The sequence below is a fragment of the Zingiber officinale genome, chromosome 2A (assembly GCF_018446385.1).
Source record: "Zingiber officinale cultivar Zhangliang chromosome 2A, Zo_v1.1, whole genome shotgun sequence".
NCBI lineage: Eukaryota > Viridiplantae > Streptophyta > Magnoliopsida > Zingiberales > Zingiberaceae > Zingiber > Zingiber officinale.
The window spans coordinates 2,590,453-2,608,600 of NC_055988.1; the positions used below are offsets into that span (position 1 = coordinate 2,590,453).

The 18,148-nt window shown below is 39.2% G+C and overlaps 2 protein-coding genes and 1 pseudogene across 2 annotated transcripts; 2 read left to right on the forward strand and 1 right to left on the reverse strand.

Annotated features, from left to right (window-relative positions):
* Positions 1-1,208: 1,208 nt before the first annotated feature.
* LOC122040525 (60S ribosomal protein L36-2-like) lies at positions 1,209-3,408 on the forward strand. Its single transcript, XM_042599871.1, has 4 exons — positions 1,209-1,319; positions 1,440-1,578; positions 2,162-2,361; positions 3,165-3,408. The coding sequence occupies exons 2-4, from the start codon at positions 1,477-1,479 to the stop codon at positions 3,193-3,195; spliced, it is 333 nt and encodes a 110-aa protein (XP_042455805.1). The 5' UTR covers positions 1,209-1,319; positions 1,440-1,476; the 3' UTR covers positions 3,196-3,408.
* A 9,883-nt stretch (positions 3,409-13,291) lies between these two features.
* LOC122040526 (protein spotted leaf 11-like) lies at positions 13,292-16,923 on the forward strand. Its single transcript, XM_042599872.1, has 4 exons — positions 13,292-13,694; positions 14,900-15,016; positions 15,091-15,525; positions 15,618-16,923. The coding sequence occupies exons 1-4, from the start codon at positions 13,395-13,397 to the stop codon at positions 16,812-16,814; spliced, it is 2,049 nt and encodes a 682-aa protein (XP_042455806.1). The 5' UTR covers positions 13,292-13,394; the 3' UTR covers positions 16,815-16,923.
* A 58-nt stretch (positions 16,924-16,981) lies between these two features.
* Positions 16,982-17,742, reverse strand: LOC122040381 (annotated as a pseudogene).
* Between the last annotated feature and the right edge of the window lie 406 nt (positions 17,743-18,148).

An 18,148-nucleotide genomic window follows, 5' to 3' on the forward strand; every position in this document is an offset into this window, starting at 1 on the left:
AAAGACAACAATAAACCTAACTTAAACTTTTGCCCAAACATTAAAACTTAGGATACCCAGATTGCTCCAACATAGGTATGAGTATGAGCTTGAGTATCATTCATAAAAATAATATTTGATTAGTTGAATATTTTCAATCGGAATGAACTTAAATTTTCTTTATTACCCTTAGATAAAATAAGAGAAAAAATTAGATAGAAGATAAAGTTGAATGTGAGAGAAACATATAATGAGAGAGAATGATGAGAGAGAAAGTATGATGAAAAAAATAAAGAGAGAGAAAGTATGATGAGAGAAAATGAGAAGAGAGAGCGTGATAGGAGAGATTGAGAAGAGAAAAAGTATTATGAGAGAGAAATTGTGTTGAGAGAAAGAGTGATGGGAAAAATAAAGAGAGAAAAAGTGTGATGAGAGAAAGTGAGAGATTGAAAAGAGAAAGTATGATGAGAGAAAAAGTGTGATGGGAAAAAATGAAGAGAGGGAAAGTGTGATGAGAGAAAATGAGGGAGAGAGAGAGTGATAGAAGAGAATAAATAAAGAGAAAGTGCGATGAGAGAAAATATAGAGAGAGAGTATGGTAAGAGAGATTGAGGAGAGAGAAAGTATGATGAACAAACGAGGAGAGAGAAAATAATGAGAGAAAGAGTGTGATGAGAGAGAATACAGAGAGAAAATGGTAGAGAATGTGTGATGAGAGAGAGTGTGATGAAAGAAAATGAAGAGAGCGAAAGTACGATGAGATAAAATATAGAGAGAATATGGTAAGAGAGATTGAGGAGAGAGAAAGAATGATGAAAAATGAGGAGGGAATGAAGAGAGAGAAAATAATAAGAGAGTGTGTGTGATGAGAGAGAATACAGAGAGAAAATGGTAGAGAATATGTGATGAGAAAAAATAAGAAGAGATAAAGTATGTTGAGAGAGAAAATGTGATGATAGAATGAGGAGAGAGAAAGTATGATAAGAGAGAACAAGGAGAGAGTGTGAAATGAAAGAAAAATTGAACAAATATATAAGAGTATTTTTATCCAAAACTTAATTCTTATTCTCATTCCATCAAAATCCAAAAGAGGAGATATGCTTCATCTATACCCAAATTTAACAGATGTCAACCCCTGAGATGCAATCAGGGACGTCCATCAACAGTCTCGTTCTATCCAACATTTCTGAGTCAGGACAATCTCGTAATTAAGTTGCTCGTGTGCCCCTGTTCCCGTCTTTTAACCTGAAAACACCGTTATTTAAGAGTTATTCGCAGTTCCTGCCCGCCGCTAGGGTTACGGTCTTCGTCGGCCGTCGGGGCTTCTGATCTTCTCCGAGGCAAGAGCTGATCGCATCATTGCTATTCTCTATTCCTCGTCTCGTGATCTGTCGCTAAGTTTCTTGTCAACCACCGATTGATTGATCTTTGTTTTTTTTTTGTCTGTTTGTGATTGTTAGGAACCCGAGAGTGAGCGTCGTCGATCTGGTTCTAGAGATGGCCCCTCCTCAGCCGAAGACGGGGCTCTTCGTAGGGCTCAACAAGGGGCACATCGTGACCAGAAGGGAGTTGCCTCCTCGGCCTTCGAGCAGAAAAGGGGTACCCATCTCTTGATGCTATTCTACAGTCCTTTTTTTTCGTGACGGGAGTGGGATGAAGTGGTATTCTCAACGCTTCTTCGCGTTCATCTATTTCCAAACTTCTTACCACTGTAACAACACTATCAAACGAGTAGTTATACTTGATAAGTCTTTAGAGATGTGAGCGATTATCATATCTCTAAAACATTTTATGCTTATTTAGTACTGTATGTAACCTTGTGTTGTTATTGACCATTTCTTTGCATATTTATCATAGTAAGCAGCTTTTTTCCTTTTAATCTTTGTGGATACATCTTTTTTTGTGTGGTGCCCTTGTTTTCCATTCATATTATGTAAGCCGATGAGTGCTTAATTCTAGTTACTGTCATTGTGTGTCTGTGGTTCTTGTGTGCGTTTCCATCTTTTATGATACTTGTGTTTTACAATGTAATTTCACTATTTGTTCCACTTAAAAGCCTATTACAATTTCATGTGTCAAATTTTGATTGTGCAAATTCGTAAGCAAGCAACTTTATTTTCTCCTGTCTGTAAGCTTGAAGTTGGATATTTTAGGTTCTGACTATTGAACAAATATATCTCAGAAAACGAGCAAGAGGGTGCATTTTGTTCGTAGCTTGATCAGGGAAGTTGCTGGCTTTGCTCCATATGAGAAGAGGATCACTGAGCTTTTGAAAGTAGGTAAGGACAAGCGAGCACTTAAAGTTGCAAAAAGAAAGCTGGGAACACACAAAAGGGCCAAAAAGAAGCGAGAGGAGATGGCTAATGTTCTCCGAAAGATGAGGTTTGTGATTTGTTGCTTTTAATTACTTGTCTCTTCAATGGTATGAATTAACCATTTGCTAGGTAACTCTAAATGCATCATCTCCATCAATGTCTGACAAGTTACTCAAATTGATCTGTTTTCTTAAGTTTCAAGTATTCCATGCTACTCGCATTGAAAATGAGTCTTAACCATCATTGTTTTGCACGCCTAATTGTCTGTTTTATCTGAAAAAATTTCTTACCTCATTGTTTGTTATGGTGCTGCAATTCCCTTTGGTGGAATTATCATTTATTAAATTTGTGACAGAACATTTAATCTTGGCTAGCTAAACACTGTCAGTGCTAAACGCCAATAAACTCAGTGAGTTTGATACTGCCTATTGAGGTTGAATGATTCTCTAGCACCATGGCACCGCATATTGTATCAATTCTACACAAAATAATTGCTGTACAATCAATCCTCACAATGTAGATGCTCAATATGTTGTCTCAAACTCCTCGAGGTGAAATATAATGTGATTTGATGGAAACCTACGGAGAGCACAATTGCTGTATCAATCCTTTCTAGTCGTATTTCAAACTGATGCAGAAAATAACACAAAATTTCATCTGTACTGTTATTCTCTTCTCTCTTTCTGTGATTAAAAAGTAGATTTGATTGTTTTTCAGTTCATTTTTAACTTGTAAACTAATGAGTATTCCTTAGAGGTGCTGCTTATTTTCTACAGTTTATACGTGCTGGCTAACTTTGTGCATCTAGAATTTCAAATGAATTAATGCAATACAATACGCCCTCAATGTTCAATTTCTTCCTTATTTTAGGTCTGCTGGAGTGAGCGATAAGAAGAAATGAGACTCTGCAGGACTCGTAGGTTGAATCACAATCTTTAAACGTGAGGGTCTATTATAGTACTTTTCAGGTGTATGTTTTTTTTATAGCAACTGTTATTTTCCCTTGTGGTTCGAGAATTGATCTTGTAGTTTGTCCGTTTGTCGTAGTTGGATCCAAACTATTTCCTGTTTAGTGCTCCTTATCAATTAATAAGTTAAAATAATCTTTCGAGTATATCTTGTCAAGTTCCTGCTGTGTTTATTTTCTGCCTTATTTTCCATTTATTTCTTGTTTATTTAGAGGAAATTGATAGGGAAGAAATACTCACACGCGGAGACGCAGAAGGCGCCGCAGTTCGCGCAGGCGACATAGCGAAGGTGACGGGCGACCAGGAAGTCTGTGACATGGACAGACGGTCGCAGGCCCAGCAAGGGAGGTCGTGCACGCCTCAACGAACGCCGTCGTCTTGCTGGCTTTTGCTTCTAGGGTGGCTATGACGGTGAAGAGCCTTGGCGCTCTTCAGCGACATCAATTGGGTAGCAATAAGCACCGCAGAACTTTATGCCCGCTTAGCGATGGCGGTGGCCAGTGGGCACGCTGGAGGAGATGCAGTGATGATGGAGACGCAGGGTGTTGAGTGCACATTGTTTGGACATAATTCCAACCGACCGTGGCATGCAGGCACTTGCCGTCGGCGTCTGACGAAGGGGAAGCCAAAGCTAGTGACGTCGCGTCGAACAGAGGGTGATGCGGCGTCGGGCGGCGACTCGTGAGGGAGAGGGGGAGGCAAAGAGTGAATCGAGAGTTTGGGTAGGGAATGAAAACTTAGGTTTTCGTTTATATAAGTTAGGTTAATTGATTTAAACTTTAAATTAATTAGATCAATCAATTTTCAACTTAATTGTTATTCCAAATACATTTTCCTCCGGCCTAATAGACTTCTTAAACATGTCATGCGAATTTCGTTCAAATCTCAAAAAAAAAAAAAAAAAAAAAAAAAAATTTAAAAATTTATAGGATTATTTCTTAAATAATATATATTATTTATTATCATATATTACATTCTCCTCAATTTATAAAAATTTAGTTTTCAAATTTATTACTCAAACTAAGGGATTCTTCTCCAAGGGTTACAACCAAACAAAACTCTACTAGATAGTAATGACTTTATGAGTCATACGCTCACCGTGCTTCTGCTATGCCCACACTACTGTCTAGCCAATTGTGCGTAAAATCTACTAGATATAAATGGTCTTTTTAGCTACCTCCGAAGTCCATCACACGTGCTCTAAGTAGATCCTCTACTGTCTATATAGTGCGCTCAGACTGCCCATTTATCTATGGATGAAAACTATTCCGAAATGAAGCTTTGTACTCATGATTTATTGTAAACTCTGTTAGAACTGTGAGATGAATCGTAGATCTCTGTTTGATATGATACTCAAACGTATACCATAAAGTCTGGTAATTTCTCTACAGTATAACTCTGCTAAGCGATCCAAAGGGTTCGTCCTATGGATCAGTAGAAAGTGAGCAAATTTAGTTAATCGATCATGTTCCTTCCTTATTTTGGGTAATCCCACAACAAGGTCCTTCGTAATATGTTCCCATTTCCATTTCGGTATTTGTATCTTTTGCATTAAACCAGCTATCCTTTGATGTTCAACCTTCACATGTTGACATACCAGATATCGAGCTACAAAATCCACGATGTCTTTCTTCACGTCATTCTACCAATAGGAATGGTTCATGTCCTTATACATTCGGGTACTACTCGGATGAATCACAAATCTAAATCGATGTGCTTCCTGTAATAAATCCTCCTGTGCAGGATGTGACTCAGGAACACTCAATCTTCTATAGAAATAAAGAATCTCATTCTTATCACAAGAAAATTCTGTTTGCTATTCTGAGATAACTCTGCTATATAAAAACTACATATGTTGATCACTAGCTCGAGCCCCCTTAATCTGCTCAATAATAGATGACTGAGCAATTATGGATACCAGTATCCCTTGCTTTGTTCGTCTCTGCCCTACAAATCCTAACTCAGAAAAATTCTATATCAATTCTATAACCATAACTTGGTGACAAGCCAAAACTACTTGAGATTTCCTACTCAAGACATCTGTCACCACATTGACTTTCCCTAGGTGAAAATTAATAGAGCAGTCATAATCTTTCAAAATTTTCATCCATCTTCTTTGCCTAAGAGCATCCACAGTCGTGGACACCCTCAAGGAGCTCTTACAATGCCACATCAACGCCACGTCAAAAGTAAAAACCCATATATACCTCTCCACTATAAAAAAAGCTCTTTTTATGGATCCCACATTTTTTTCATTATATATATTTTTCTCTCCTTCATATTTTACCTTATATATAATTAAATTTTTATAAAATTTAAATCCATAAATTGCTCACACCGTATAAAAATATTGTTTCATTATATATATTTTCTCCATTCTATATAATTTCTATATTTCTTCATATTATATATATATATAATAAAAAATATTAAAAAAATTAATTTAAAAAAATATTAACGATGGAGTGGCTCTATAAACACAGAGCCACTCCGTCATTTGAGGGGCATACCTCCCTCCCACTATGGAAGGAAGGTCTGCCCCTATTGCCATGTCACCAGTGGGATGTTCTAAGTTTAATTCCTTCATAGTAAACAGATAAGGCTTTTGTGATCCATAAATACTTTGAAAGTAACACAATACAAATGATGCCTCCTCAGATCAAAATTATATTTGAATCACCAATGAAGATAATGACAAATTGATCTCAATACTCAAGGAATACTATGTTCATCAAGTCCATGAAAATAACAGGAGCATTGGTAAACCCAAATGACATTACCAAAAACTTGTAATGTCCATATCGTATACAAAACATTATCTTCTGTATATCTGTATCCCTTATTCTAGGATGATGATAGCCTGAGCGTAAATCAATTTTAGAATATATACAGATATTCTTGAGCTGGTCAAATAAAGTCTTTATACGTGGCAGTGGGTATTTGTTCTTAATGTCACTGCATTCAGCTGTCTATAATCAATGTATAATTTGAGCGATTCATCCTTCTTCTTAACGAAGAGTATTGGGGCTCCCCATAGGGAAACAAGAATAGATGAATCCTCTATCTAACAACCCCTGTTGTTGAATCTTCAACTCCTCTAATTCTTTTGGCATCATGTGATACTGAGTCTTTGATACCGGTGCTATACTCGGGATCATCTCAATCACAAATTCTACTTACCTTTTTGGGGGCAAGCAGGGGAGTTCTTCTGGAAATACATCTAGATTTTCTCGAACTATAGAAATATCCGAGAGCTGTGATATATCATCCTAATTAGCCTTAATCATCAATAACAAATATCCCTAAGAACCATGGAATAATATGTTGAATTGAGACGCACGTGAGAGGGTGAATCACGTGATTTTCAAAAATCTTATCTTTTCAATCTTGAAATCAAAGTACGCAGTGGAAAGTTCAACACAAAAATAGAAACAAAAAAGTAAGAAACATGGTTCGGTTTACTTGGTTCAAAACCTTCGACGATTCTTATTCCAAGACCCAGGTCCCGCAGACCTATTGATGGATAATCTATTAAAACACCTCTTCTAAAATCACCGGAAGAGGGGATCGAGTACAAGAGAAAGAATAGGACAAGTGTAACACGCTATACTTTCCTTTTGCAATAATTAAATACAAAATCATAAATTTGTTACCCAACACCATCATAGATTATCGAATCAAGCTCGGTGTTGGATGACTCCTCAGTAGTAGTCGGGCACAACAACCTCATAGTAGAATAGTGGTAGGAAGTCGGAGCAGTCGGAGAGTCAATCGGACACTTAGAAGCTCATATGGAAGTTGTGTGTTGAAGCTTGGTCGAGATACCCATTTAAAGGATGTGGAAGTCTCCTTCCATAGCCTTGAAGGCGTCTTTAACGTGTAAAATATGATCCCGAACTTGTTGCTCTTTATCTGCGACGAAGTCTAAATTTTATCTCTTAGAATGCACATTCCATAGCACCTAAGGCGCCTTCCATGAACAGTATGAAAACGCCTTCTAATGCTTGAAGGCTCCTCGGGTATTATTCACCCTAGACCTTTTTACTCCTTTTACCCTGCAAGTTAGTTTAGTCCAACACGATAATATCTAACCTGTAGTAAAAATATGATTAATTTGTGACTCAGACTCTGTCGTCTAGACCAAAATCTATTCAAGGTCTCAATTTAAGTTTCTGAAATGGATCTAAATTGGGCTGATGCTTACTATCCCCTCTGTTGGTTGATACTCGAAATATCGTACCGGTTCCCCTGTACAAAAATTTTGTACAAGTCTTGAACCATTCCTAACAATCTATTGTGTTCTTTAGAAATTAAATTAGGAATCACAGGCGGAACTTAACATTATTGATTCCAAATTTAACTTATTTGTTCTTAGAGGTTTAGACTTGGATTGCAAATGATACTTAACATTATTGATCCAAATCGCCCATGTTGCAAATTCAATTAAATATTAATTTTAGAGATTGGCATCCAAGTTAAACATGGCGAGACACTAGGCCTTCTTGGGTATGGGAGCATCCACCACTTCCTAGACAAAGCCTTTCAACGAAATTTAATATTTAATTTCCTTATAGTAACCCTAGGTTTAACCAAAAGGAACAATCGAATCACAAGTTTGAAAAAAAAAAAAAAAAAATACAAACTCGAATCACAAATTCAAAACCTAGAATCATATGCCTCTTGTGTTTGATATATCAAAATCTATACAAAGAAAACTAGTATGATGCGGAATAAAATTACTAGTTATACCTTTTTTTGTAAGCAACAACCTCTTGAACTTCTTTCGTATTCCTCTTCTTATCTCGGACGTCGTGTGGGCGACGATCTACTGAGACGAGAACCAGTCAAGGTTCTTTCTTCTCCAACAAGTTTCGGCCACCACAAGAACTCCAAGAGAAGATGAGGTTCGACCACCACCACCAAGCTCCAAGGGATGCTAGAAACAAAGTCTCCTATCTCTCCTTCTTCCTCTAACAATATCCGGCCACCAACAAAAACTCCTTGAGATGAAGATGCCGCCGGCCAAGGAAGAAGAATAGGATATGGAGAGGAAGAGAGGAGCCGACCAACAACCAAGGAAGAGAGGAACTAATAGAAGAGATATTGTTATAAGGTGAGACACTTTTACCCTCTCTTATATATTCCTTGGTCTTGGCAAATAAGGAAAGTTTTATTAAAACTTCCTTATTCTCTTTGCCAATGAAAGGAAAGTTTAATAAAATTTCCCTTTCAAACTTTATATGGTCGACCACCTTAATCCCTCTAAACAAGGAGAGTTTTAAACACAAAAATTAAAATGTCTTAATTTGTTTCCGAAAATTTTTAAATAAAAATTTTTCTTTAAAAATTTCCTTCATGGTTGGTCATAAAAGGAAACTTTTATAAATTAAAATCTCTCTATTAAAACATGTGGATGATTTACAAAAGGAAAGTTTTCTCTAAAATTATAATCCTCCTTTTAATATACAAATAAGGAAAGATATCAAATCTTTTCTTAATCTTTTGTAGAAACTATAAAAAGAAAGATTTAATTTTAAAACTCTCTTTTAAATCATGAGGATGGTTACAAAAAAGGAAAATTTTATCAAAAATTAAAATCTTCATTTTAACTACAAATAAGGAAAGATATCAAACCTTTCACTTAATCTTTTGTAGAAAACTATAAAAGGAAAGATTTAAATTTTAAACTCTCTTTTAAAACCATGACTTCCACATAAGAAAGATTTTAAAAATAAAAACCTTTTAATTTATTGTGGCCGGCCACACCAAACTTGGGTTCAAGCTAGGGCCGACCACCTAAAGAAACCAACCCACCTTGGTTTGGCCGACCCTAGTTTGGGCTCCAAGCTAGGCTTGGCCATCCACCTTAAGGTGGGTAAGAATGTGAGTATGAGTGGGTATAATACTTTATAAATAAGAGGCTACGATAGGGACCGGGAGGAGGAATTGGTTTTGGTCTCCTGATGAAATTAAGCTTCCCGTATTCGTCCCGAACACCCAACTTAATTTCAACAATAATAATTTATATCTCTAAAGAATTATTATTGAACTACCGCTCCAATCCCAAATTACATTTTGGGCTCCTTCTTATCATAAGTGTGTTAATCTCCCTATGTTTAAGATATAGAATCACTAATTAAATGAGTTATTGACAACTCATTTAATTAATATCTAGTCCAAAAGTAGTACCACTCAACCTTATCGTCATGTCGGACTAAATCCACCTACAGGGTTTACATGACAATCTTTATGAGCTCCTCTTGGGGGCATTATCAACCTAGATTACTAGGACACAGTTTCCTTCTATAATCAACAACACACACTATAAATAATATCATTTCCCAACTTATCGGACCTCTTGATTTATCGAACTAAATCTCATCCATTGATAAGTCAAAGAAATAAATACTAGATATATGTGTTTGTTATTATATCATGATTAAGAGCACACACTTCCACAATAACAAAGGTCTTGTTCTTTTAATCAGTCAGTATAAAAAGAATTTACCTTAAATGGTCCTGCTCAATACACTCAGAGTGTACTAGTGTAATTTTATAGTTAAGATAAACTAATACTAAATTACACTACAACTATTCCAATGGTTTGTTCCTTTCCATCTTAGTCGTGAGCTACTGTTTATAATTTATAAGGAATTGATAACATGATCTTCTGTGTGTGACACCACACACCATGTTATCTATAATATAAATTAATTGGACAACTACACTTAGCATATAAATATAGACATTTGACTAATGTGATTCTTTATTTATAAAATAAATGTTTATACAAAAGCTAGACTTTTAGTATACACTTTAACACCCTCAACCATGACGCGTCTTCACAGAGTCATTCTTCTCAATATCTTACCTTCACTTACCAAGTGCCAAGTTACCTCCTTGACATCAATATGACCCACCAGGTTTTCCTGCCGGAATCGCATATCCGGACTTTGCTAACCGAGAATCAAACATCCCGATCTCCTCCGGAATTGCACATCCAGACTTCCTCCTGCTAGAATCCCACATCTGGACTTCACCAATCAAAAATCGCATATCTCGACTGGACTTCCTGTCTGGTGTCAAGTCTTCTTGACCTATCAAGTTAGTCAACCATGCATACTCGGTAACAAGATTAGATCAACAACACATCTAACTTTAATCCATTTGTCATTTATCAAAACCCAGGTTTAATCATTGGTTTCAAATGTACCAACATAATAGTATCTGAGCTTAAGTGCTGAAATAAATGAAATCTCATCATCTTTGGTCCTAATGAACTCCCAAGAGGGTTTACCTAGAGGTCGGAATGTGACCACTCTAGCTCCGCAATTGACTATGGCATGGTATGTGGCTAACCAATCCATGCCTAAGATGATGTTAAATTCCACCATTTTCAACACTTGCAGATCCACCATAAGTGTCTGACTACTGAAATTCAAAAGATATCCTTTGACTTCCTGATTGATGTTCAGTACCTCTCCAGAAGGTAGAGATACGATTAATTCGTGCAATATAAGTATAAAAACTCTACTAATCTTATCCAAAATATTCTCCGACAAGTGTCGACTATTCTAATATAAATAGAGACTTCAAGACCTTGGGTAAAAATGATCATATAGTCAAGATCTTAAGTTACTTGATAGAGACAATATTAGTTGAGTCGACTAACCATTTCCTTGTAACTCATCACACTACAATTGATCTACTTGAGATGCAAGAACCTCTAATGGCGAGCTATAGAATAGGAGGCAGAGATTACCATATCTTTAAACACCTTAAAATAATCACTAAGTGATACTTTGTTCTCAAAAATTTATCTTCTGCATCTTCCTCCACGTGGTACCTGGTCACGAAAAGGATAAGCAGTTGACTTTATCTTTTTTTACATTGGTACAAATCATATATCCGAATGCACTCTCCAAGTTATACACTCAAGTAATAGTTGTATCTCATAAGTGTTAAACAACTAGCTCTACACTTTTCCACCTCACTGTGAATCATATATCCAAATGTACCTTTTGGGTCATTTAACCAAGTATATGGGACCCATGAAACAAAGTAAATCTGTTCTCTACTGACTGAGCCAATAAGAGTATGCGACCCTAACTTTCACCCAGCTAGTAGTTTCTGGGTTGGTATAGTTGGTGGTATTCCATGAAACTATAATCCCTGATCTCCAGTAGAAGTTTAATAAACCTGACCTCTGCTATTCGACTTAGCATCAATCGAATTTTCAAAAAAATCACTTTTCTGGCAACAGGTTCAGATTTCATCGACTCAACAGGTCATTTTTATAGTCAACTTAGACCATGACTGTGAACAGTGGTTATAGCTATTTTTTCAAATTAGCCATTGTTCACGGTCGTGGTCTGAGTTGACCACAAAAATGACCTAATGTAATAGGTATTTCGTGGTCATACCTATTACATATAATTAAATAAGTATTAATAGATAACAGTTATACAAACTTATTTGCTATAGCTTAGAAATATTTTGTTACTACCTAATCCCAAAATTTGAAAAATTCTATCGAGAAAATTGTTGGTCCCCATGGGTATTTTGATGTGATCAACCAAGTTGGTTAGATCCTGCTTTGTGTTTGATCCCTGTGTCTGAGTGTGCAGGAGCTTAGGAGCGCAGGAAGTCGAGCGGAAGACGCAGCTATCGAGAAGGACGGCTCGGGAAGGGAACCGATGGGCTCGGTGCGTCCGAAGGACCAGATAGCTGCAGAAGAGTACTCCGGTGGACGAGAAGAACGTGCGCGACGTTCGAGGGACGAGAAGCCGGACGGAAGCCTGCTCGAGGAGAAGGCCGAAAATTGGGTTCGGGTGAACCCTATTTCGGTTGGCCGAAATCACCCAAAAGAACGAGACTTCGGAAGACGAAGCAAAGAAGCAACCAAGCTGGAAATGTTGCCAGCCAGCTTGGAGGCACCTCCATTAGGCTTGGAGGCGCCTCCAGCTTGAGGGCGCCTTCAACCCCTGTTGAAGGCGCCTCGGACCCGGTAGAATTGAACGTTGAGCTTTTGGATAAAGTTTTATCCACTCACTCGATGGAGGTGCCTTGGACCCCTATTGGAGGCGCCATGGACCCTCGAGATCAGATTTCCAGAGGCTATTTAAAGGCCCTTGGAGTTGGAGCTAGGAATTCAATATCGATTATTCATTCAACTTTGTAACAACTTCCTAGCAATAGTTCTGAGCCGTTAGTGTGTAAAAGGCTTCTCCGCCTTCAGCAAAGGAGATTTCTCTACTGCGTTTTTCTTACTGCCCTGGATTAACAACCCTCTTGGTTGTAACCAGGTTAAATTCCTGTCTTCTTATTTCTTTATTGCTTTTATCAGTTTATTTACTATTGCACTATTTGAGTTGAAAGCACGAGGAGAATATAATTTTTATTTACAGACAATTCACCTTCTCTTACCGCCCTCCGCTGCACCTACAAAAATAAATCATGAAATCCGAAATATGGAAAATAGACCTCATAAATTTGGCTATGATCCTATAACAAATTCATGTATTTATAAATTTAAATTAATTAATAATTTAAATTATCATTAGTATCATTTAATATTTTTATATTTTTATATCGTAGAAGGAAAAAGAATGAAATTTGGATAAAATAATAATAATAATATTTAATTTTAAATATATTCTATTAGTTTATAAGATCCTGATTCTATTCATTCTGTTATGATGCTGATTCTGGTCTGATTCTATTTTATAAACGGGGGCCTACCGACAATAAAAAAAATTTACAGTAATGAAAAAAAAAAGTAAAATGAGAATAACTTTTCCTAAATTTATATATAAATTCAACAAAATATAACAGTATATTTGAAAAAAAAAACAACCTATAAGTAATTAAGACTCCCCGTTCCCCCGCGGAACACGATCGTCGACTTGTCGTCAACCTTCCGCATCACTCTAAAAAGTCTTGCAGATTTTAATTGGGGCTACATCTAAACGGTCCCACATTGAACTGGGGCCTCTTAATTATTTATTATTTGTTTTCCCCCAACCCACACGCCGTCAACAAACTATCGCTTCTCCAGTGGTCTTTCCAAAACCTCGGCTTGGTGGTACCAGGGCGAGAGCGAGCGGCTCGACGACCGCGTCCTTGACCGGCGATGAAGGCGGATATCGAGAGGGCGTCGGAGGCGCAGTCGGAGGGGGAGGCAGTCGTGCGGCGATTGGCGATGACGGTGGAGGAGATCGCCTCCATCTCCGACTTCCGGAACGCTTACAGGAAGCCGCTGTGCAGCCTGGCGCGGCGGATAAGGCTCCTGGAGCCCATGTTCCACGAGCTCGCCGATGGGAGAGATCCGATCCCGGAGTCGGCGGCGCGGGCCCTGGCGGAGCTCGAGAAGTCGCTTACGGCCGCCAAGGATCTTCTCTGGCACGGAAGCGTGGGTAGCAAGATCTTCGTGGTATGTTGATATTGAAGTCGTTGTTTTCGTCTTATTAGGTTCTGTTTGTCTACTTCTTCTGCGGGGTGCAGGGTTTCAGTGGGATTTGCTGACTTACCGTTTTCCCTCTTTTTTTTTTTTTTTTTTGTTTTCGTTTTGATTTGGTAGATCAACGATAGGTTTTATTTTTCTTCATCAGACTGGTTCATCCAAGATTATTTTTTTCGATTTAATGCCAATTTCTCGATTGAGTATTTCCTTTGCGTATATGTTTGAGGAAATCTAGAGGAAGTCCAGTCCACCACTGTGTATATAGATCTAGCACATACTTACAATAGATACAGGAATGCTGGAAGAGAATTCCACCATGTAAGAACACCACACTGTAATAAGTGTTTTGATTTTAATCAAATTCTGGTATAAAGTTGGCGTGTTCTCCTCCCTCTTCTACTTCCAAGTTCTCCACACTTGTTAGCACTTGAGCCAATGCGAAGGCCTGATTGTAAATTCATTTTAGCATCTTGAGTTGGATGCTCACTGAGATTCTAACAAGGTAAATCTCATATATCTGTGTTGTTCATCGGTGGGTTTGATTTGAACACAATCTGTTGTGGTCGACATTGCTTCATCTTCTCCGATTACTCTAACTCTCTAAGAATAGAAAGAGTCAAGATCCACCATTCAAGTGTTAAAAAGTTCTGATGTCAATAATTTATCAATTCAACTTTAGAAACCACCTCCCATGTAGCTCTTGTATGTTATAAGCTCAACTTGCATTTGCAAATAAGAAGGTTTGAGGACTAGCGTCTTGCATTTTGAAATAAACTTGCTTCCTGCTTTGCTACTTACTTTTCTTAGGCTTCAAGCTTTCAACATAATTGCTGCTATGTTTTCTGGCTATGGCTTGTTAGCCTCAAGTAGTCCATGTGTGATGACAGATCCAAGAGCTTGGAAAATGACCTCTAGATGTGTCGTTTATGATATCACATTCTAGATCTAAGTTATCGAGTATGTACTTACTGCAATAGTTAATATTATTAGGTTTTGGCTTTCCTGGAAATTTGTGAAGGAAAATAAAAAATGGTATCTGTTTTTGTGTGTTTCCCTTCCCAATTTGAGATTTGTCACTATATATTGCCTTACAAAAGAATTGCCCCCCCAACTCGGAAGTTCTTTGAATATCTCTCCTTTGTTTGTTGCTTGAACATTGTTTTCTTGCATTTTAGGTCCTGGAAAGGGATAACATGATGAAAAAATTTGAGGATGTAACTACTCAGCTTGATCAAGCACTTAATGGGATTCCTTTTGATGAACTTGATATATCAGAAGAAGTAATAGAACAGGTACAGATATCTCGAGAACAATTAGATCCCAAGCAATTGAAACTACTATCCCTAATGCCACTGCCTTTGCATAGGTCGAGCTTATCCATGCACAGTTTAAAAAAGCCAAAGAACGTGATGAAATGCCCGATGTTGAACTTTACTCCGATCTCTTATCTTTGTACAATAAGAGCAATGACACCAATCTAGACCCATCTACCTTGAGCCGATTGGCTGAGAACTTGCAGCTAGTTACAATATCTGATCTTAAACAAGAATCACTAGCTTTGCATGAGATGGTCTTTGCAAGTGGAGGTGGAGACCCCGGCGAGAACATCGAAAAGATGTCGATGCTATTGAAGAAGATAAAGGATTTTGTGCAGACACAGAACCCTGAAATGGGCACCGAGTCAGATGTGAAGCCTTTTCTTCAAGATAGAAGGCCAAAAGTCCCTATTCTTCCTGATGAATTCCGTTGTCCGATATCTTTGGAATTGATGAAAGATCCGGTCATTGTTGCTACCGGGCAGGTATGTAACTACTATTCGTTTTGCTATTACTATACAAGTTTGGGGCCTTCAAGCTGTAGGGTTTGCTGATGGTTCTACAAACTTAACTGCAGACTTATGAGCGCACATGCATCGAAAAATGGCTGGCCTCCGGACATGATACATGCCCAAAGACTCAACAGAAACTATCTACTACATTTCTAACGACGAATTATGTCCTCCGAAGCCTCATAGAACAATGGTGTGAAGCAAATGGTGTGGATCCACCCAAATGCCCAATTCAATACAATAATCCCACACTTGAACATTCACATGTAGCTGCACTGCTTCACAAGTTATCATCCAGAAATATTGACGACCAACAATCAGCTGCTGGTGAGCTTCGTCTCTTAGCTAAGCGCGATGCTGAGAACCGAATTTACATAGCCAAGGCCGGTGCTATTCCTCTCCTTGTGAAGCTGCTATTGTCAACAGATCCACGCACCCAGGAACATGCTGTCACTGCTCTTCTGAATCTGTCCATCCATGACGATAACAAAACAAGCATAATCTCTTCGGGCGCTATACCGCGTATTGTCCTTGTCCTGAGAAATGGTAGCATGGAAGCGAGGGAGAATGCTGCAGCCGCACTCTTCAGCCTATCAGTTGTTGATGAATATAAGGTGACAATTGGGGCCTCGGGCGCGATCCCAGCATTGATCTCGCTTCTGAGCGAAGGCACACGCAGAGGTAAGAAGGATGCTGCTACTGCATTGTTTAACCTGTGCATATACCAAGGGAACAAGGGGAAGGCAGTGAGGGCTGGCGTGGTTCCACTAATTATGGGGCTCTTGAAGGAGCCCTCTGAACCCATGAAGGACGAAGCGTTAGCAATATTAACATTGCTGTCGGGCCACCCGGAAGGGAAGTCAGCACTTGCAGATGCACAAGCTGTTCCTCTACTGATAGAAATGATAGAATGTGGTTCTTCCAGGAACAGAGAGAATGCAGCAGCTGGCTTGCTCAACCTATGCGACAACGGAGAGCATCAGTTCAGTAGCCTTGCGGCCGCACAATCGTGTGGTGCCATGGGTCCGCTGCAAGAGCTGGCAATCAATGGCACGGAAAGGGGGAAGAGGAAAGCTGTGCAGTTGATAGAGCGCATGAGTCTGTTCTTGGTGCAGCAGCACGAGGCACAAGCTCTAGCAGAGGCTTCAGAAGGGCCTCCGGACGGCTCCCCTGCTCATGAACAAAGAGAGTGTGCAACTCCAACTCAGGATGATGACCACGGTGAGCATGTTGGGTTACTGGCTGCATATCATGCCTGTTGATCATGCTTAAACCTAGCCTTTTATTTATACCCTTCCAATAATTATGATAAATTGTTCATAAACATTTGCATACTTTTTATGACAGTGAAAATAAGATGCTTAGGTGAAACTCATATCGAACCCATCAGATGTTTATTAGAATCTAGAAAATAGAGAGTTTTGATCTTGAAACTAGAAGAACTCGCACATCAAAATCACTCCAACCATGTTTTAATCAACTTCCTCTATCTTTGGCCCTGCTCCGGCTGCGGCGACGGCCGGACCATCGACATCCATAGCACCAGCTGCTCTTCCCTGATACATCTTGGCGATGATGGGGTTGCAGACGCCCTCCAGCTCCATCTATCCTCAAACTCCACCTCCGCTAGCTGATTCCCGTCCAGCCATCCGATGGCCTTCTCTACTTGGTCCTCGATTTCTTCTTCTCTGCCGGTGGGAGTTGGGCGGCAATCTTCTCGTCCTTGATGGTGATTCTCAGTATGCGTAGTTCTCCAGGGCATTCTTGGCTTCCACCTTCTTGTGCTGTTGTGCACCATCTTCTCGATCTCTTTCTTGCTCAGCCTTCCCTTGTCGTTGGTAATGGTGATCTTGTTCTTCTACCCGGTGGTTTTGTCCTCGGCGAGACGTTGAGAATGTTGTTGGCGTCGATGTCGAAGCAGACGTTGATATGAGGGACGCCTCTTAGAGCCGGAGAGCTCGAATTTGCCAAGGAGGTTGTTGGCCTTGGTTAGAGCTCGCTCGCCCACGAAGACCTGGATAAGTGGCAAGTGGCAAAGGGGATTCGCTCGTCCCCAACGCCTCCGCTAGTCCGCTCTAGGACCAACACAAAGGAGGTAAATCACGGTAACTGGAGAAGCTAGTGCGCAGTGGGAAGAGATACACAGGGACCAAAGAATTACGCCCTAACTGCCCCGAGGTTCGAACCCATGCCCTCAAGTGGCAAGCTTCTACTCACTAACCACTCCAGCTAAGCCCTTACAAACACATGGTTGGTTGTTGGAGATGTGGAGAAAACTGTTGGGTATAAACCTGTTGCAATCTTTGTGATTGTCCCAAAAACTTTGTTTCACATTTCCGAGTTTATGCCAGATGCATAGGGTCTTATAGTTATGGTGTCTTGAGCAGATGATCTCAAGTTGTCAGCTGTTGCAAGTTGATCGCCTGAGATCTTTTGGGATGTCACTGGTGGTTAACATGGTCACATATCTCAGTTGATTGGGCTGGCCGATCAGACTGCTAGTTCGATCGGAACCTGAGTCCCTCAGAATTGACGAAACCTTGGGTCATGTCAGTGTCATGCCAAAATGAGTCAAGTGTCACTGTCGAGTGCTCTG